Source organism: Podarcis cretensis (assembly GCF_951804945.1).
Source record: "Podarcis cretensis genome assembly, chromosome: 4".
NCBI lineage: Eukaryota > Metazoa > Chordata > Lepidosauria > Squamata > Lacertidae > Podarcis > Podarcis cretensis.
In genome coordinates, this window is record NC_137173.1 from 60,949,813 (window position 1) to 60,964,701 (window position 14,889).

At 38.7% G+C, this 14,889-nt stretch overlaps 1 protein-coding gene across 1 annotated transcript in view; it reads left to right on the forward strand.

Annotated features, from left to right (window-relative positions):
• The window catches only part of CFAP47 (cilia and flagella associated protein 47), a 198,149-nt gene that overhangs the window by 103,171 nt on the left and 80,089 nt on the right, over window positions 1-14,889 (forward strand). Inside the window, exons 48-51 of the mRNA XM_079972197.1 lie at window positions 175-348; window positions 5,805-5,916; window positions 7,887-8,000; window positions 13,363-13,460. Coding sequence (XP_079828323.1) covers window positions 175-348; window positions 5,805-5,916; window positions 7,887-8,000; window positions 13,363-13,460 — 498 coding nt within the window. The remainder of the gene's footprint in view (window positions 1-174; window positions 349-5,804; window positions 5,917-7,886; window positions 8,001-13,362; window positions 13,461-14,889) is intronic.

Consider the following 14,889-nt stretch of genomic DNA (forward strand, 5'->3'; position numbering starts at 1 on the left):
ACTTGCATCCATGCAACTGTATCCTGCCCTCATTGAAGTTTCTGAATAGTCTTCAAGGCAGCTCTGTGTAATTCTTCATCCCACTAGCACATTCAGGTCTCATTTCGAGTGGACTCTGAAGTTTTGCAGAAATATTTGCACCCCGCTGAATGTTCATTTCTTTCACTATCATAGGGGAAACTCATTTTGCAAAATGAAGCAGATGGCACAGATCATGTCTTTGTTCTGAAGGGGATTGCAACAAAACCTCTGGCACTGGATTACCTTGCGATAGAGTGCCGAGTTAGAGAGATTACACAGAAGCTCATAATGGTACCCAATTTTACCAATGAGGAATTGCACTACAAGGTAAAATTGTGCAGGTTTGAATACAGATTTGAGTGAAAGTAACAGCAGTTCTTTGCCTAATGCATGTATTGTTATGATTTACTAGAGCATTTGCTATCCCACTCATCATTATGAAGGCTATCTGAGTGGCAGATGATACCAGAGTCATCTTGTCCTCCCTTCATTTGAAAATGCCATATTCATATTGGAAAGGTTTACCACTGCAAAATTACTAAAAATGAGTGATGTTTAAATTGTTCCTGATGGTTTTCCCCTGCCCAGTGTTAATTTTTTTAAAAAAATACTTCCACCATTACTTTAGTTCAGTGAAGTATTACAAGTGATTTGTGCACCAGTTTTTCCACAACAAATTGAGATACACTAGAGACCTTCAGCCAATGATATAGCTAGTTAATTCAAACCACTTGGTGGTGTTCAGATGCTGCTCTTTTGCCACATGGCCTGGTCCTCCATTCTCCATAGTAGCAGGTTCTTTTTTTGTTTTTTTGTTTGTTTGTTTGTTTGTTTGTTTGTTTAATTAATTAATTAATTAATTAATTAATATACCGCCCTCTACCCAGAGGTCTCAGGGTGGTTCACCCACATTTTAAAAGGGCATAGGATGTCAATCAAATCAGCCAAAGGCCTGGTTGAAAAGGAACGTTTTTGCCTGGCTTCTAAAAGTGTATAATGAAGGCGCTAGGCAAGCTTTCCTGGGGAGCACATTCCACAGACAGGGAGCCACTGCAGAGAAGGCCTGCTCTTGTGTTGCCACCCGCCACACCTCTCAAGGAGGAGGCACACATAGAAAGGCCTCGGAAGATGATCCCGTGGTCCAGGTAGGTTATATATTTTGTGGTTTTATATTTTGATTTTGTTCTGTGAACCATGCTAAACAGTATGGGGGATGAAATCATACCCCGAGGAACCCTGCATTGAAGCCTCCATGGGGCTAAAGAGCACTCCCCAAGCATCACCCTTTGGAAATGACTATCCAAGTAGGATGAGAACACCACAAAGTGGTGCCACTCACCCCTAAATCGGAGCAGCCACTCCAGAAGGATACTATGGTTGATGGTATTGAAAACTGTGGAGAGGTCAAGGAGAATTAACAGGGACACATTTCCCCCTCTCTCTCCCAACACAGTTCATCATATAGGGCGACTAAAACCAGGCCTAAACCCTGATTCAAATGGATCTAGAAAATAAGTTTCATCCAAGAGTGCCTCTTCCAACAAAACACTTTAAATAATTTCCCCTTCACTCCTGTTTTCTTCTTTTCAAAATGTTCCTCAACACAGAAGTTTCATTTTTATATTTTTTTGGGGTATATAATATGTGATGACATCTGTTAAAATATAACATGTACTCCTTATCCAGATTCATCAAATTTGGCATGCTAGAAATGCAAATAGAGCACACAATGAAAATTTCCCCTTTTATTTTGACATTTTAAAACTTTGTGGTAATAGCATGTTAGAGGCACACTTTGTATAGCTAGCAAGCTGTAACAATTTATAGCCATCTTAATATTTTGGATTTTATATTGGCATTCGTGCTCTTTTTTATGAGATATATGAAGCCATTAATTTAATACTACTGCCATTTCATTAAAAAGTTAATTATGTTATGCATATGTTCCTCAGGTTACAAACAAACTACAATGCACCTGATCTGTATGGAATAAGTTGACGTAATTCTCAAATGGTACAACAAACACTTTGCAGGGTGGCTATTTCCAGCAGTAGTTTATAAAATTAAATTCTGTGAATTATATACTTTTAAACCTTTACATATTTTGGTGATATAAAGTATGATTTGCAGGGAAAATAGATATGATTGAAGATTTGAAGTCTTCCTAGTAATGAAAAATAGTTATGAAAAACATTTGTTAAATGAAGGTAAAAAATTATTGGACCTCTGGTTCACAGGTTTGCTACTCACATATATGTACACACTTGCAGTGAAAATAATTAATTAGTGGATAGCCAGCAACAATGGAAAGCTTCAATGAGATTCTGTTGTGACAACAGTTTAGCCTGGAGGACTAACCACTTGTATGTTGAACCCTTGATCTTCATGGCTTATTAAATCTAGGAGGGAAGAAATATCCAGCTGGGTCCAGAAGGTTGTAAATGCCCACTTGAAAGAGGAAGTGGTTGCAGATTATTTAAAAGAAGTGACAAATTGACTGCTCCTGCAGAAATGTAACCTTGACTCAGAAGATGTTAACAATAATAGGCTGGCAACCAGCTTTCCCTTCTTGGGCAAGGTGCTCAAGAGAATGGTGGTTATGCAGCTCCAGACATTCTTGGATACTGATTTTCTAGATCTGTTCTGGTTAGGTTTTAACTTTGCTTTGGGACTGAAATTGCTTTGGTCACCCTCTGCAGTGACCAAGAGAGAAGCCCTCTTGATTCTCCTGGACCCTCTCAGTGCCTTGATCTCATTGACCATGGCAGCCCTCTGTGTTGGCACTTGTTTGGTTCTGCTCTTGTTTGGCTGTCCTATTTCAGAATGAGATGCTGAGGGATCAGCACTTGATCCCCAGGCAATTGGGCTTTGGAAGTCTCACAAGATTCTGTTCTTTCCCTCGTGCTGATAATCTGCTCCCTTTGAAATTATTTAACAAATAAAGCAAGAACTACTGGAATGGAATGAAAAATGTCCCTACCTTCTACCCTTGCTTTTTCATATACCATTATCATTCTGTTGTTATTCTTTCATTTTCTTACCTGTACTTCACCATAAAGCGAACTTTTAAAGATCTGGCACATCTGTTTCCCTACTTCTTCCTGTTCTCCTAACTCTTTTATTTTTGTGGTGAATTAATAAAAACAACTGATATATACATTTCATCCTGTCTGGAAACCATGCCTTTTGGCCTGTTGACATTTGAGATGCTGGCATAGTTCTCAACTAAGGTCCCCAATCTTCTCTACAGAATCAGGGACAATCCTCTGAAGAACTCACCAGAGATCAAAGCATCCTCGTGTAAAGTTAAAATATGTGCCCCACCCCCTTAAAATATATTTCATGCACTCTCATTCCCAGATCTCCAGCAGGTTAATATGAACAGTATCTGTGCTATGCATTCACATGTTCACCAAGCATTTTTTTACTGATGTTTTTATATTGCTTGCTCTTTTTCATTGTTTTCTTTTGTTGCATTGTCTTAATGTGCAGTTTTGTGATAATTATATTGTGCTTTCTTTGACACAAGCTGCTCTAAGTGCTTGGAGGAGGATATAAATTTATTATTATTATAAAAATACATTTATATCCAACCTTTTGTTCAAGAAGCTCAGCATGGTGTAATGATTCCACCACCCTTCCAATGTATCCTCACAGTAACCCTGAGAGAGAGGTTAGGCTGAGAAGACACCACACTGGCTCTCGTACAAATTATAATATTAGACCCTTGTGGTATAGTGCCAGGGTTAAGTGGCTTCCACACAACTTTGTATGTATGTGAAGGAGTCTTTAAGAGCCTGCCTCAGCACTTTTGCTAGACAGAATGTGTGCCCTATGAAATTAAGTTTGTGTGTGATGCCGGAGCCATTAAAAACAGGTTGTGAAATAGAATCCTTATTCTGTTATTACTTATTTATGTAGAATATATATATATATATAGATCACTTATTCAGATTTTCTTGATTAAGAGTTTTTTTGCTTCACTTGCTAACTCCTGCATAAGATGCAATTCCACTGTAATGCATGTTATTTTCATTAAGATACATACTTTTATGCACACCCTAGCACATGCATTTTTGTGCATATTACTTGGGTAGAGAAGAGCACTGCGAAATTCAGACAAGTTTGAATTTTGAAGGATGGTTCTGCTTCAGTTCTTCTGTTGCTTCAGAAAGCACAAATTAGGTAGGTTCCCCTATACATGTGAACCAAATAAAACTTCTCTTCCATCTCTATTCCCTGCTGGAGAGGAGGGAATTTGAACCAGCCTTGTGGAGTGCAGAGGTGATTATTGGTAGGGCAGAGGTGGAGGCTGTTGGCTGCATTGAAAGACTCCATAGGCCAGGACTAGCCCAAATTTCTCCTCTCTGTTTTAGTTTGCTCATTTAGCAATAGTCAATTGTTAAATCTCTCTCTTTTCCTCTAATCTGTTCAGAGCTGGTGATATTATACACACCCTGGAAAATTTTTAATCAGCATACACAATGTTTTAGTTGGTTTAAAAATTCTAGAAAATATTGTGAAGCAATATATATACTTTAAAAAAATCCCTCAAACTATTTTTATATTTAATTTTTCCTTGTCTGTGCGCAGCTGATGCCAGTGGTGAGGTGAAGGCCCCATGTTGTCAACAGCTGCTCTCAGCTGAGCCTGGGAGAATTTGGCTCCTTTCCTTATTGCTGTCTGCTAAAAGAAGCAGACACTGGTTTCTCCTCTTGTCAGTAGCTGTGTGAAAAGCAGAGGAGATATGCACAAATATTCAATCCCCCTAATGCTTTAAATGTAGTTAAATGTATTGTTGATATTTAACCACACTAGAGTCTTAATGAAATCTGAGATTAATGGTTGAGCATTGTTGCTATTCCCAGGTAGATACCACCCTAATATCTGATTGGTTTATTTTTACTTTACTTTACTTTACTTTATTTTACTTTACTTTACTTTACTTTACTTTACTCAATCTCACTCCAGCACATTTCCCCTGCATTTCATCTCATGTTTCCTTCTTAGGCAGAACTGCCTTGTTAACGTAGCTCCTTAGATGAAGAGTTAACCATCACTCCCCTTCCCCATATCCACAGGGGGTTAGGATGGGGCAGAGATGCCTCTGTGCTGGTGATGGCATCTGTTGTCAAGGCAGAAAGCTCCATAAATGTAGTTCCATTGCCAGTGGTTGGCCTCAAAAGGTGTATTCTAGAGACAAGATGATGATGGGGCAGAAACAGCCTTGGATCTGCTGGATCCAAAGTCTCTTTATTGCTGTGATAGGCAATGGGATTGGGCTTATTACCTATGCCAACCAGGAGCTGGTGTGGGTAATTGCCTTTAACATTTGTTTCAATGGACAGGATTCCCTCCATCCCTACACTCAAAGAATGCTCGGGTGACAATAAATATATTACTCATCCCCACCTCCCACCCTGGCCAGCACATCTAGGAGATAGGCAGGGGTGAATTTGTGTAAAATGGCAGGCTAAGTGTTTAATGAACGTCGCACAAAACAGAGGTCCTGATTTTTAGTAGCTGGTCAGAAGGAATCTTTCAAGGAGTTAATGTACCTTCACTTGATTAATAGTACCAAATTTTAACTCTGATACATTTGAAAGAGCACAGCAGAAAGTGTTCCCTTCATTCTGTAGTCAATTAAGCACTGTAGGAAAGATTAAGAGAAATGTAGTAATATTTGTACTTGAACTCACTGCTAAGAGCTATGTTTTCAACATTATCTTGACAGTGCTGCCTTTGCCATTGTTGGTTTTGCTGCTGCTTTTTTGTCATACTAGGTATCTTCAGATCTTCCAATTGTCAGTGGTGACCCAATTCTCACCGTAGAACCTGGTGACACAGCTGCATATACTCTGACTGTATTCCCATGGAAACGCGGAAAATTTCAAGGTAGGTTTTAACCTAGTGCTACATTGTAAGTATGAGATAATTACCGCATGATTCCACAAGACACAGCTAACTGCTAATGAAATTATGCATCACTGACCTCTGTTTTTTCAAAGTATCAATTAGAAAAGTTTTTCTCCTTCCTCAACAATCCACTTTTAATAACATTGCAATTCAAAATCTAAGCTCTACCTAGATTTATCCTAATTCAAAGGCAATTTGAATTTTCACTTTCCTGAAGGAATGTTGAACTAGTCTAGGATTGTGCCATTTATGCCAATTTGTCTTTGACTACAAACCAAAGAAAGAAGAGAGCATGCTCAGAGTCAAGGCTTTCTCTGCTGTTTTTGCTACAGTTATCGTAGCCAAAGAGGCATTTCACTGATTAAACAACACAATAACCTATTAAAGGGCTGCTCCTTCAGCAGCTGAGCACAGGGATTTGTTTTGAGTAACATAACTGAGCTGAGCTCACAGTCCTTCCATACAAAAATCCTATTCCTGGTAGCCCCAAGATTTCCTTACTTGAGCAGTCTAATTTAGTGAGGAGGTCTTAATTTGTTTGTGCTGTTATGAAACTTGGGAGTCAGAAATCCTTGCCAACCTACTGCAAGGTATCAATAGGTCTACCAGTAAATCCTGATCTACCTTTTGCCCATCTCTTATCTAGTCCAGAACTGTCTCCTTCCATTAACAGGAGTTTCAAACAGAGGTTTCCCCCATTTTTCTCCCTGACAACTTTATACTGAATTCTGCAGTGGATTGCATCCAGACTTAGTCATGCTTAGAGTAACAATGAAAAAATGAAAATAGCGGGACTTAAGTAAGTCATGACTAATTTGTTCCACTGATTTCAATTGTCTACATCTGGATCCATTCTAATAATTAGGCAATACAAAGATTTTTAATATTCTGGCTAAATGTGGCTGGGCAAAGAAATATGAATATGGTTTCTTTTGCATATTGCGTTGTGTCTTTTACTCTGTTTTACATTACATTAGGTTATATCCCCCTGTTTTTGGGGTTTTTACTTTACTGCTGAAAAGGGAAGCAATACAATATTCAGTTTTATTTGTTTGCTTAAAAATCCCCTTTTAAAATTCCAAATTCTTTTGTAATTGATTTTTCATTGTAGTCCTGCTTTCATGTAAAAATTAGTCTATATAGCTTACCTGTAAAAGTCTCCTACCTTCAAACTGGAGCCTAGGTGCTCACTTCATCTTCTTTAGATTTCAGAATGAGATTTCCAAAAATTGACATATTCACTAGGGACTTTTCTGTTGCAAAGGGTAAATGAGATTGATTTCCATAAAATTCCTAAATTTTACAACAGGGAAAAATAGAAGGTATTAACTTTGCTTAACCACAATTGACAATAGAAAGGTGGGGCAGAATTCACACGCGTGGTGCTGAAAGGAGCGCAGCCCCCCAAGAAGAAGAAGATATCCCGCCTTTCACTTCCTTTAAGGAGTCTCAAAGCAGCTCACATTCTCCTTTCCCTTCCTCCCCCACAACAAACACTCTGTGAGGTGAGTGGGGCTGAGAGACTTCAAAGAAGTGTGACTGGCCCAAGGTCACCCAGCAGCTGCATGTGGAGGAGCGGAGACGCGAACCCGGTATCCCAGATTACGAGACTCTTAACCACTACACCACACTGGCTCTCCAATATCTAACAATATCCAATATCTAACTATGTCTAACAGGTTAACAACATTATGTTTGCTTTGGGGGTCAGGCCTTAAAATTTGAACTGGAAAAAAAGGGATGTCATTTCCTGAAAGCTTATTAAGCCATGGTCCGTATTTGAAGGCCCCAATTCCAGGTATTTCTCCAAAATGAAATATCTAATACAAAAATTCATTTAAGCTAAAAACATGGATTTTGTCTGATAAGCAGGGTTACATGAGGGTTTCAGACCATCTTATGAAATGAATGCCTTGATTAATAGAACATCTGGTAACTATTTGTTTCAGGTGTAATTGTATTTGCTGCCGAAGATAGAGAACAGCAACTGAAGACAGATGGTGTACAGATCCCTCAGAAATTATCAGAAGCACTACCGAAAAAAGCCAATGCAGCAAACACTGGTAAGTTTTTTATTATGGGTAATTTCATTATCAGTCTGTATGGATGTTCTATCATCATTCATTTTTCAGTGAAATGCATATTTTATACACTAAATCATGTGCCTTTTTAAATAATGCATACTGCCTGGATGTAAGCTGACTAGCCTTTTGTTGTTTTGAGAAACATACTTATTTAGGTTAAATACAAACTGCTTGTTTGTATTTAAAACACTATTGCCAGTGATCAAACTTGAGGCTTTTTAGACCAAATAATATATCAGAATAGTATAGAAACCTTTCCATTGAAATTATACTTCATTCAGGGAGCAGTTTAAATTGTCCTCACAACCAGTTTGTAACTATAAATCATTACTATGCTACGAGTGGAAACCTGGTAATGTTTGTGACTGTTCAGTTGAAAATAAATTGCTTTGTGTCATCTTTTTGCAAGTCACAATCATGCATCTGATAAAGTGGGGTGTGGTTCATGACAACTTATGACACAATAAATATGTTACTCTTTAGGGTGCTACATGACCCTTAGTTGTTTTAGTAACCATATGTATGAGTCATAGAATCATAGAATCATAGAATCATAGAGTTGGAAGAGACCACAAGGGCCATCAAGTCCAACCCCCTGCCAAGCAGGAAACACCATCAGAGCACTCCTGACATATGGTTGTCAAGCCTCTGCTTAAAGACCTCCAAAGAAGGAGACTCCACCACACTCCTTGGCAGCAAATTCCACTGTCGAACAGCTCTTACTGTCAGGAAGTTCTTCCTAATGTTTAGGTGGAATCTTCTTTCTTGTAGTTTGGATCCATTGCTCCGTGTCCACTTCCCTGGAGCAGCAGAAAACAACCTTTCTCCCTCCTCTATGTGACATCCTTTTATATATTTGAACATGGCTATCATATCACCCCTTAACCTCCTCTTCTCCAGGCTAAACATGCCCAGCTCCCTTAGCCGTTCCTCATAAGGCATCGTTTCCAGGCCTTTGACCATTTTGGTTGCCCTCCTCTGGACACGTTCCAGTTTGTCGGTGTCCTTCTTGAACTGTGGTGCCCAGAACTGGACACGGTACTCCAAGTGAGGTCTGACCAGAGCAGAATACAGTGGCACTATTATTTCCCTTGATCTAGATGCTATACTCCTATTGATGCAGCCCAGAATTGCATTGGCTTTTTTAGCTGCCGCGTCACACTGTTGGCTCATGTCAAGTTTGTGGTCAACCAAGACTCCTACATCCTTTTCACATGTACTGCTCTCAAGCCAGCTGTCACCCATCTTGTATTTTTTTGCCCATTTCTCCCTGTTAAAATTCATCTTGTTTGTTTTGGCCCAGTTCTCTAATCTGTCAAGGTCGTTTTGAAGTGTGATCCTGTCCTCTGGGGTGTTAGCCACCCCTCCCAGTTTGGTGTCATCTGCAAATTTGATCAGGATGCCCTTGAGTCCATTATCCAAGTCGTTGATAAAGATGTTGAATAAGACCGGGCCCAAGACAGAACCCTGTGGCACCTCACTAGTCACTCTTCTCCAGGATGAAAAGGAACCATTGATGAGCACCCTTTGGGTTCGGTCAGTCAGCCAGTTACAAATCCACTGGGTGGTAGCATAGTCAAGACCGCATTTTACCAGCTTCTTCACAAGAATATCATGGGGCACCTTGTCGAATGCCTTGTTGAAATCAAGGTAGACTACATCCACTGCGTTCCCTTCATCTACCAGGGTTGTAATTCTGTCAAAAAACGAGATCAGGTTAGTCTGACATGACTTATTTTTCAGAAATCCATGCTGACTATTGGTGATCACAGCATTCATTTCTAGGTGCTCACAGACTGTTTGCTTAATGATCTGCTCCAGAATCTTCCCTGGTATTGATGTCAGACTGACTGGGCGGTAATTATTTGGGTCCTCTCTTTCCCCCTTTTTGAAAATAGGGACAACATTTGCCCTCCTCCAGTCTGCCGGAACTTCGCCTTTTCTCCAGGAATTCTCAAAGATGTCTGCCAGTGGTTCTGAGATCACATCTGCCAGTTCTTTTAATACTCTTGGATGCAGTTCATCTGGCCCTGGAGACTTGAATACATCTAAACTAGCCAAGTATTATTGTACTATCTCCTTAGTTATTCTGGGCTGTGTTTCCTCTGCTGAATCATTTGCTCCAAATTCTTCAGATCGGGCATTGTTTTCTTTATCGGAGAAGACTGAGGCAAAGAAGGCATTGAGGAGTTCAGCCCTTTCTGTGTCCCCTGTTTGCATTTCACCATCTTCTCCTCTGAGTGACCCCACTGTTTCTTCAGTTCATATTGTGCTGGTGCAAACTTCATTGAATCATTCAAATGTTTGTTCTAAATCCAAATTCTTTTTGCAACACAGAGTGATAGTTTGTTTTCAATGCATATTTTATAACATTTACCATGTAGTTTTTCACACTGTATATTTGTCATCAGTAATTTGTTCTCATATTTTTACAAAATATTTTAAGCAATGCTCTTTACTATATGTTATTACAGCACATGTTGTTATTTGAGTTTACAGTGCATCTTAGTTTTGAATATGTTACTGATGCAACCTGCTGCTTTATTGTGGTCTATCAAATTTTAAAATAATTATGTTGGTCAATTGTTGGACATTATATTTACTTCTATTTATTGTCATGTGATATATTCCCTCAGAGCCTTATTTCATTATTAACAGTTTCTGGGAAATGTTTGAGAATGTATTTTCCAAAAGAATAGTCTAATGAAAACCCATTTATCTCAAATGTACATGTAGTATGTGGCTGAGTATGATTTGCCTAATTGCAGCTTTTTGTTCTCTATAATTGCAGGGATGCTTATGTAATTAGGGCTGCCTTATTGTTAATATTAATGGACTTAAATTAATACTTGTTTTAAGGGGTTATTTCATGTAGGTGATTCAGATTTTAAACTGGAGTGGCATTGCATTATCTCCCTGAGATAATCACACTGAAATTGTTAAAAACCAACAACAACCCAGCTGAATCTTATATTAGGCAGGCAGAATTAGCTTCTTTTATATAATGATGTGTTCAGTCTAAAACAAGCTAAACATCCAAACAGACTAGTATTTTGAGGTTGATTGACACAAGTCCTAAGAATATAGACAGGCCAATAAACAGATGAATAATCAATAAGGGCACTTTATGTATTTACCACAACCAGTGCCATAAACCCTTTGCTAAATCATAAATAAAGCATAACTTTCTCACCTATTATTAAAAATCCATTAATTGCTATTTTTGGATACAACTTGCCAAACCAGAGGAAAATCACATAAGGTGCACACTTGCTAGTCCACATTTTTCCAATTTATTTTTTAATTGGCCTATGATTTTTTTTTAAAGACCTCTTACCTCAAATCAAGTGCTGTTATTTCTACTTAGTTTCCTTCAGCCATCTAACCAACTCTCTGTTAAAGAAGGCATGATTTATTTTTCATCAAATACATATTTTCTCCAACTTAGCTTGCATTCTTCTATAGTTTGTACAGCTTTCCTCTGGCTCATTTTCAGTACTTCAGCCAACAATACATTTCCTGTAACTTACATGACCCACATACTGACCCGAAAAAATTACTAATTCCTATTGCCTATGTATTTTCACATAGGTGGGTGTGAAATGGTAGAATCTAGAATGATAGATCACACTGGGTGAGAAACAGAAGCTTATTCCATTTATATTCAAAAGCTGTTTTGCTCCCTGCTGTGGAAGATGTTTTGTTGTTGCATTCTCATCAGTCTACTTGATAAACATGTAGAGTCTGGCTGACTACTGTGGGAAACAAAACAGTAGATAGGCAGACTGTGGTCTGATCCTGTAAGGCATCTCTCCTTTTCCATTTAAATATAAATGTCATACAAAGTTTGCATGTGTGTGTGTGTCAGTGTCAGTGTCACATTCTGAAATAAATATGTTAGATATAATTACCATTAAAAATGTTTTTCTTTTGGATTAAACAAGAGAATGTTACTTTTGGTGTAGCTCCAAGCCACAAACATAAGGGGATTCTTACGTTTTCAATCAAGAAACATTGATATATGAATAGCATAATTTGCAGAGGTTGTTGCCTAAAAATTTGTGTGATTTCAAACCAGACTTCTCAACATATTTAAGCAACAATACTGAAGCTATGTAAAATTATCTGATGCAAAATAATTTCTAGAAGTTAGGGAACTGGAACCTCCAAACGAAAAGTGATGGCATGATGCTTTAAGGCAGATTAAAAAGAAAGAAACCCCACAACAACACAACGATCTCAGTTTTCTAAGGAGTACATGTTTAGAAGATTTTGTTAAAAGTTTCTGAAAATTTCAGCCTTTTAAGGTTTGTTTCCCAAGGACTGCAACTGCATGTCACGAACAGAATTTTAGATGACTAATATCCAGTTAATGGGGTTATGGGGAGAATTGCTAGAGTTATAAATGTGGCAAGAAATGGGTCCAGTTCCCATACGTAGTCTTATACACTGCCTTCTCTCTGTTTCTGGTAGAGTAGTGGGGACAAGGAGTCTTAATTGGCCTTGCCTGCTGGGCTTTTAACTCACTTTTTGTAACCCCAGCAAGTACCTCACCCATCCTAGAACTTCCATGAGACAGGTGAAGCCTGAGCCCATGGGCAGTGTCATCCGCTGGTCTTACCTGATGTTGCTCCTCTGCCTGTTGCTGGAGAAGTGGAAGTGGTTAATAAAAGGTTGTCTTGGGGCTTTCTCTGGCCCTCAGCTGCTCTGCTTCTGGCAACAGCAAACCCGTAGACTCATGGTCTTGTACCCTGAGCAACTCTCTCTATCTAGATAGTGATTTTAGATGGTGAGAGAAGTATTAATGGATGCTCCATGGACAAATGACTTTGTTTAAAGGAGGTGGACAAAACTCTTGGCTTGTTGTATTGTACTCTAAATGTAAGTGAAAAATGTTATCTCAAATACATGGCTATGTAAATAAATGACATTAGGTTCTTGAACATTTCCATCATTAAGCTGTTTTGGTTCAAATATTTTGAATGTCAGTCTATATTAGCCAGTATCCAAATAATCAGGAAATTATTCAGTGCGACCAGGGGTACCTCAGATTTGTTTGTCTTGAACTGTAGCCTCTTGACCCTCTCAGTCACCTGGCAAACTTAATATTTCAGGGTGAATGTGGGTTTCATTTTAAAAAATACAACAATTGCACAGAGCTAGTGCAAGGCTTTGCATGCCCCTAAGTTGCAATTTGGATCCAAGGCTATAGAATTTAGCTATTAAGGGGCATAAGTGCTTTCCATACAGGAAATGATTTCATGTTTGCATTAAGTCTTCAGTTAACACTCAAGATTCATTGTGTTTTCCCCCTGCCCTCCTTGTTTCTTGACCTGTTTAGGACAAAGTCCACCATACAGCAAAGTTTGGTTTTCCCTGGAAATCAATTGTATACCAGCTGCACCAGAAAAAACTATACATGTTGAATGCGCTGTTCTGGTAAGATTACTTTCACTTATGGCCCAAAGAGATCTCCTAGCTGTGTATTTGGATAGGTTGATGTGATAATTTACATGCTCTCTCAGCTCTTGTCCTCCACGGCTGTTAAAGATCTTGCAAGAAGGGACTGTCTGGGTGGGTCCAGGGGATGGTTAATGCCTTCTTGTAGGAGGAGTTGATGCCCACCACACTGAAGGAGGTGGTTGCAAAATGTATTGTAGAAGCCGTGCATTGGAGACTATAGCTAAGGTCAGTTTGGTGTAATCTGAAGCTTGTCAGAGCTTATGCTTGGGGTGCTTTTATACAAAGTTGTGCTTTCTTCTCCAGAGTACATTGGTTTAAGGTATGAGTATTACTTTGTAAGAACAAAAAACTTTACATACTGTATATACATTTTGAACAACACCATTGTTTCTCTCTGTGTTGCTCCCCTTTTAAAAGCTCTTCTTGCAGAGTATATGACCTGATTTTCAGCACAGATTGATTTGCCCCACTTTTAGAAATGAGGGAGAAAATTTTCACCATACAGATAGATGGAGGTTTAGGAGCTGAAGTCAACGTACAGTGAATGCTTTCCTAAAAGATATCAGACCCAGGAAAAATGCTCAAAATTAAGGTGGTAGTTTCTGTATGAAAAGAGTGGAGGAGAACAAGTGTTAATGAGAATAATATTAAATGTGACTTGGTGTTTATCGGAAATCAAAACTCACAGTGGAGCGTACAGTGTTCAGAATTGGGAAACCACAGGTCATAAACCCAATAATTCTGCTAAATGAGATCATGGTGTTCTGCAGAACTCCAGTGATGGCATGCTTTTAAAGATCTGTGTTGGTGTGTCTGTGCCTTCAACAGGAGCCAGATTTTTATCAGACAGCATAAAAATAGCTGACAGATAGTTTGACAGTTTGCTGTTTTACAGGTATTTTCCAATTGTGGCTTTATTTTGGCAGGTTTAAGTCATTAATGCATTATGGAAATTCAGTATCTGTTTATATAAGCTGCCCAGCAGCCCACATCTGCAGCTGAAACAGAAAGGTGTTTGTTTTAATATGCAAACCATTGCACTCTCTTTGACAGTAAGAGAAAATAGTACAGCTATTCAGGAAGAAATGGAAAAAACAAAACAAAAATACCTACTTCCTATGTGCAGTTTTGAAAACATTCTCTAAGAATGTATGTCGTTCTTGAAATGTGCTGTTAAAATATTAATAATAAGTGATCATGCTGTGCGTGAAAAAGCAAACAAAATGTGTTTGTTGAGAGGATGTTCAGATGTGCTTAACTTTTGAAACTGAGGAGTGCAAATTTCAGTAAGGGCCAATTTCCATTTAATTTCTCTCTGTACAAGGTCACATTGTGGGGAGGGCTGCATTTTGCATGGTAAAATACTGTATAGGGATAGCCATACCAATATATTTTCTCAACACCA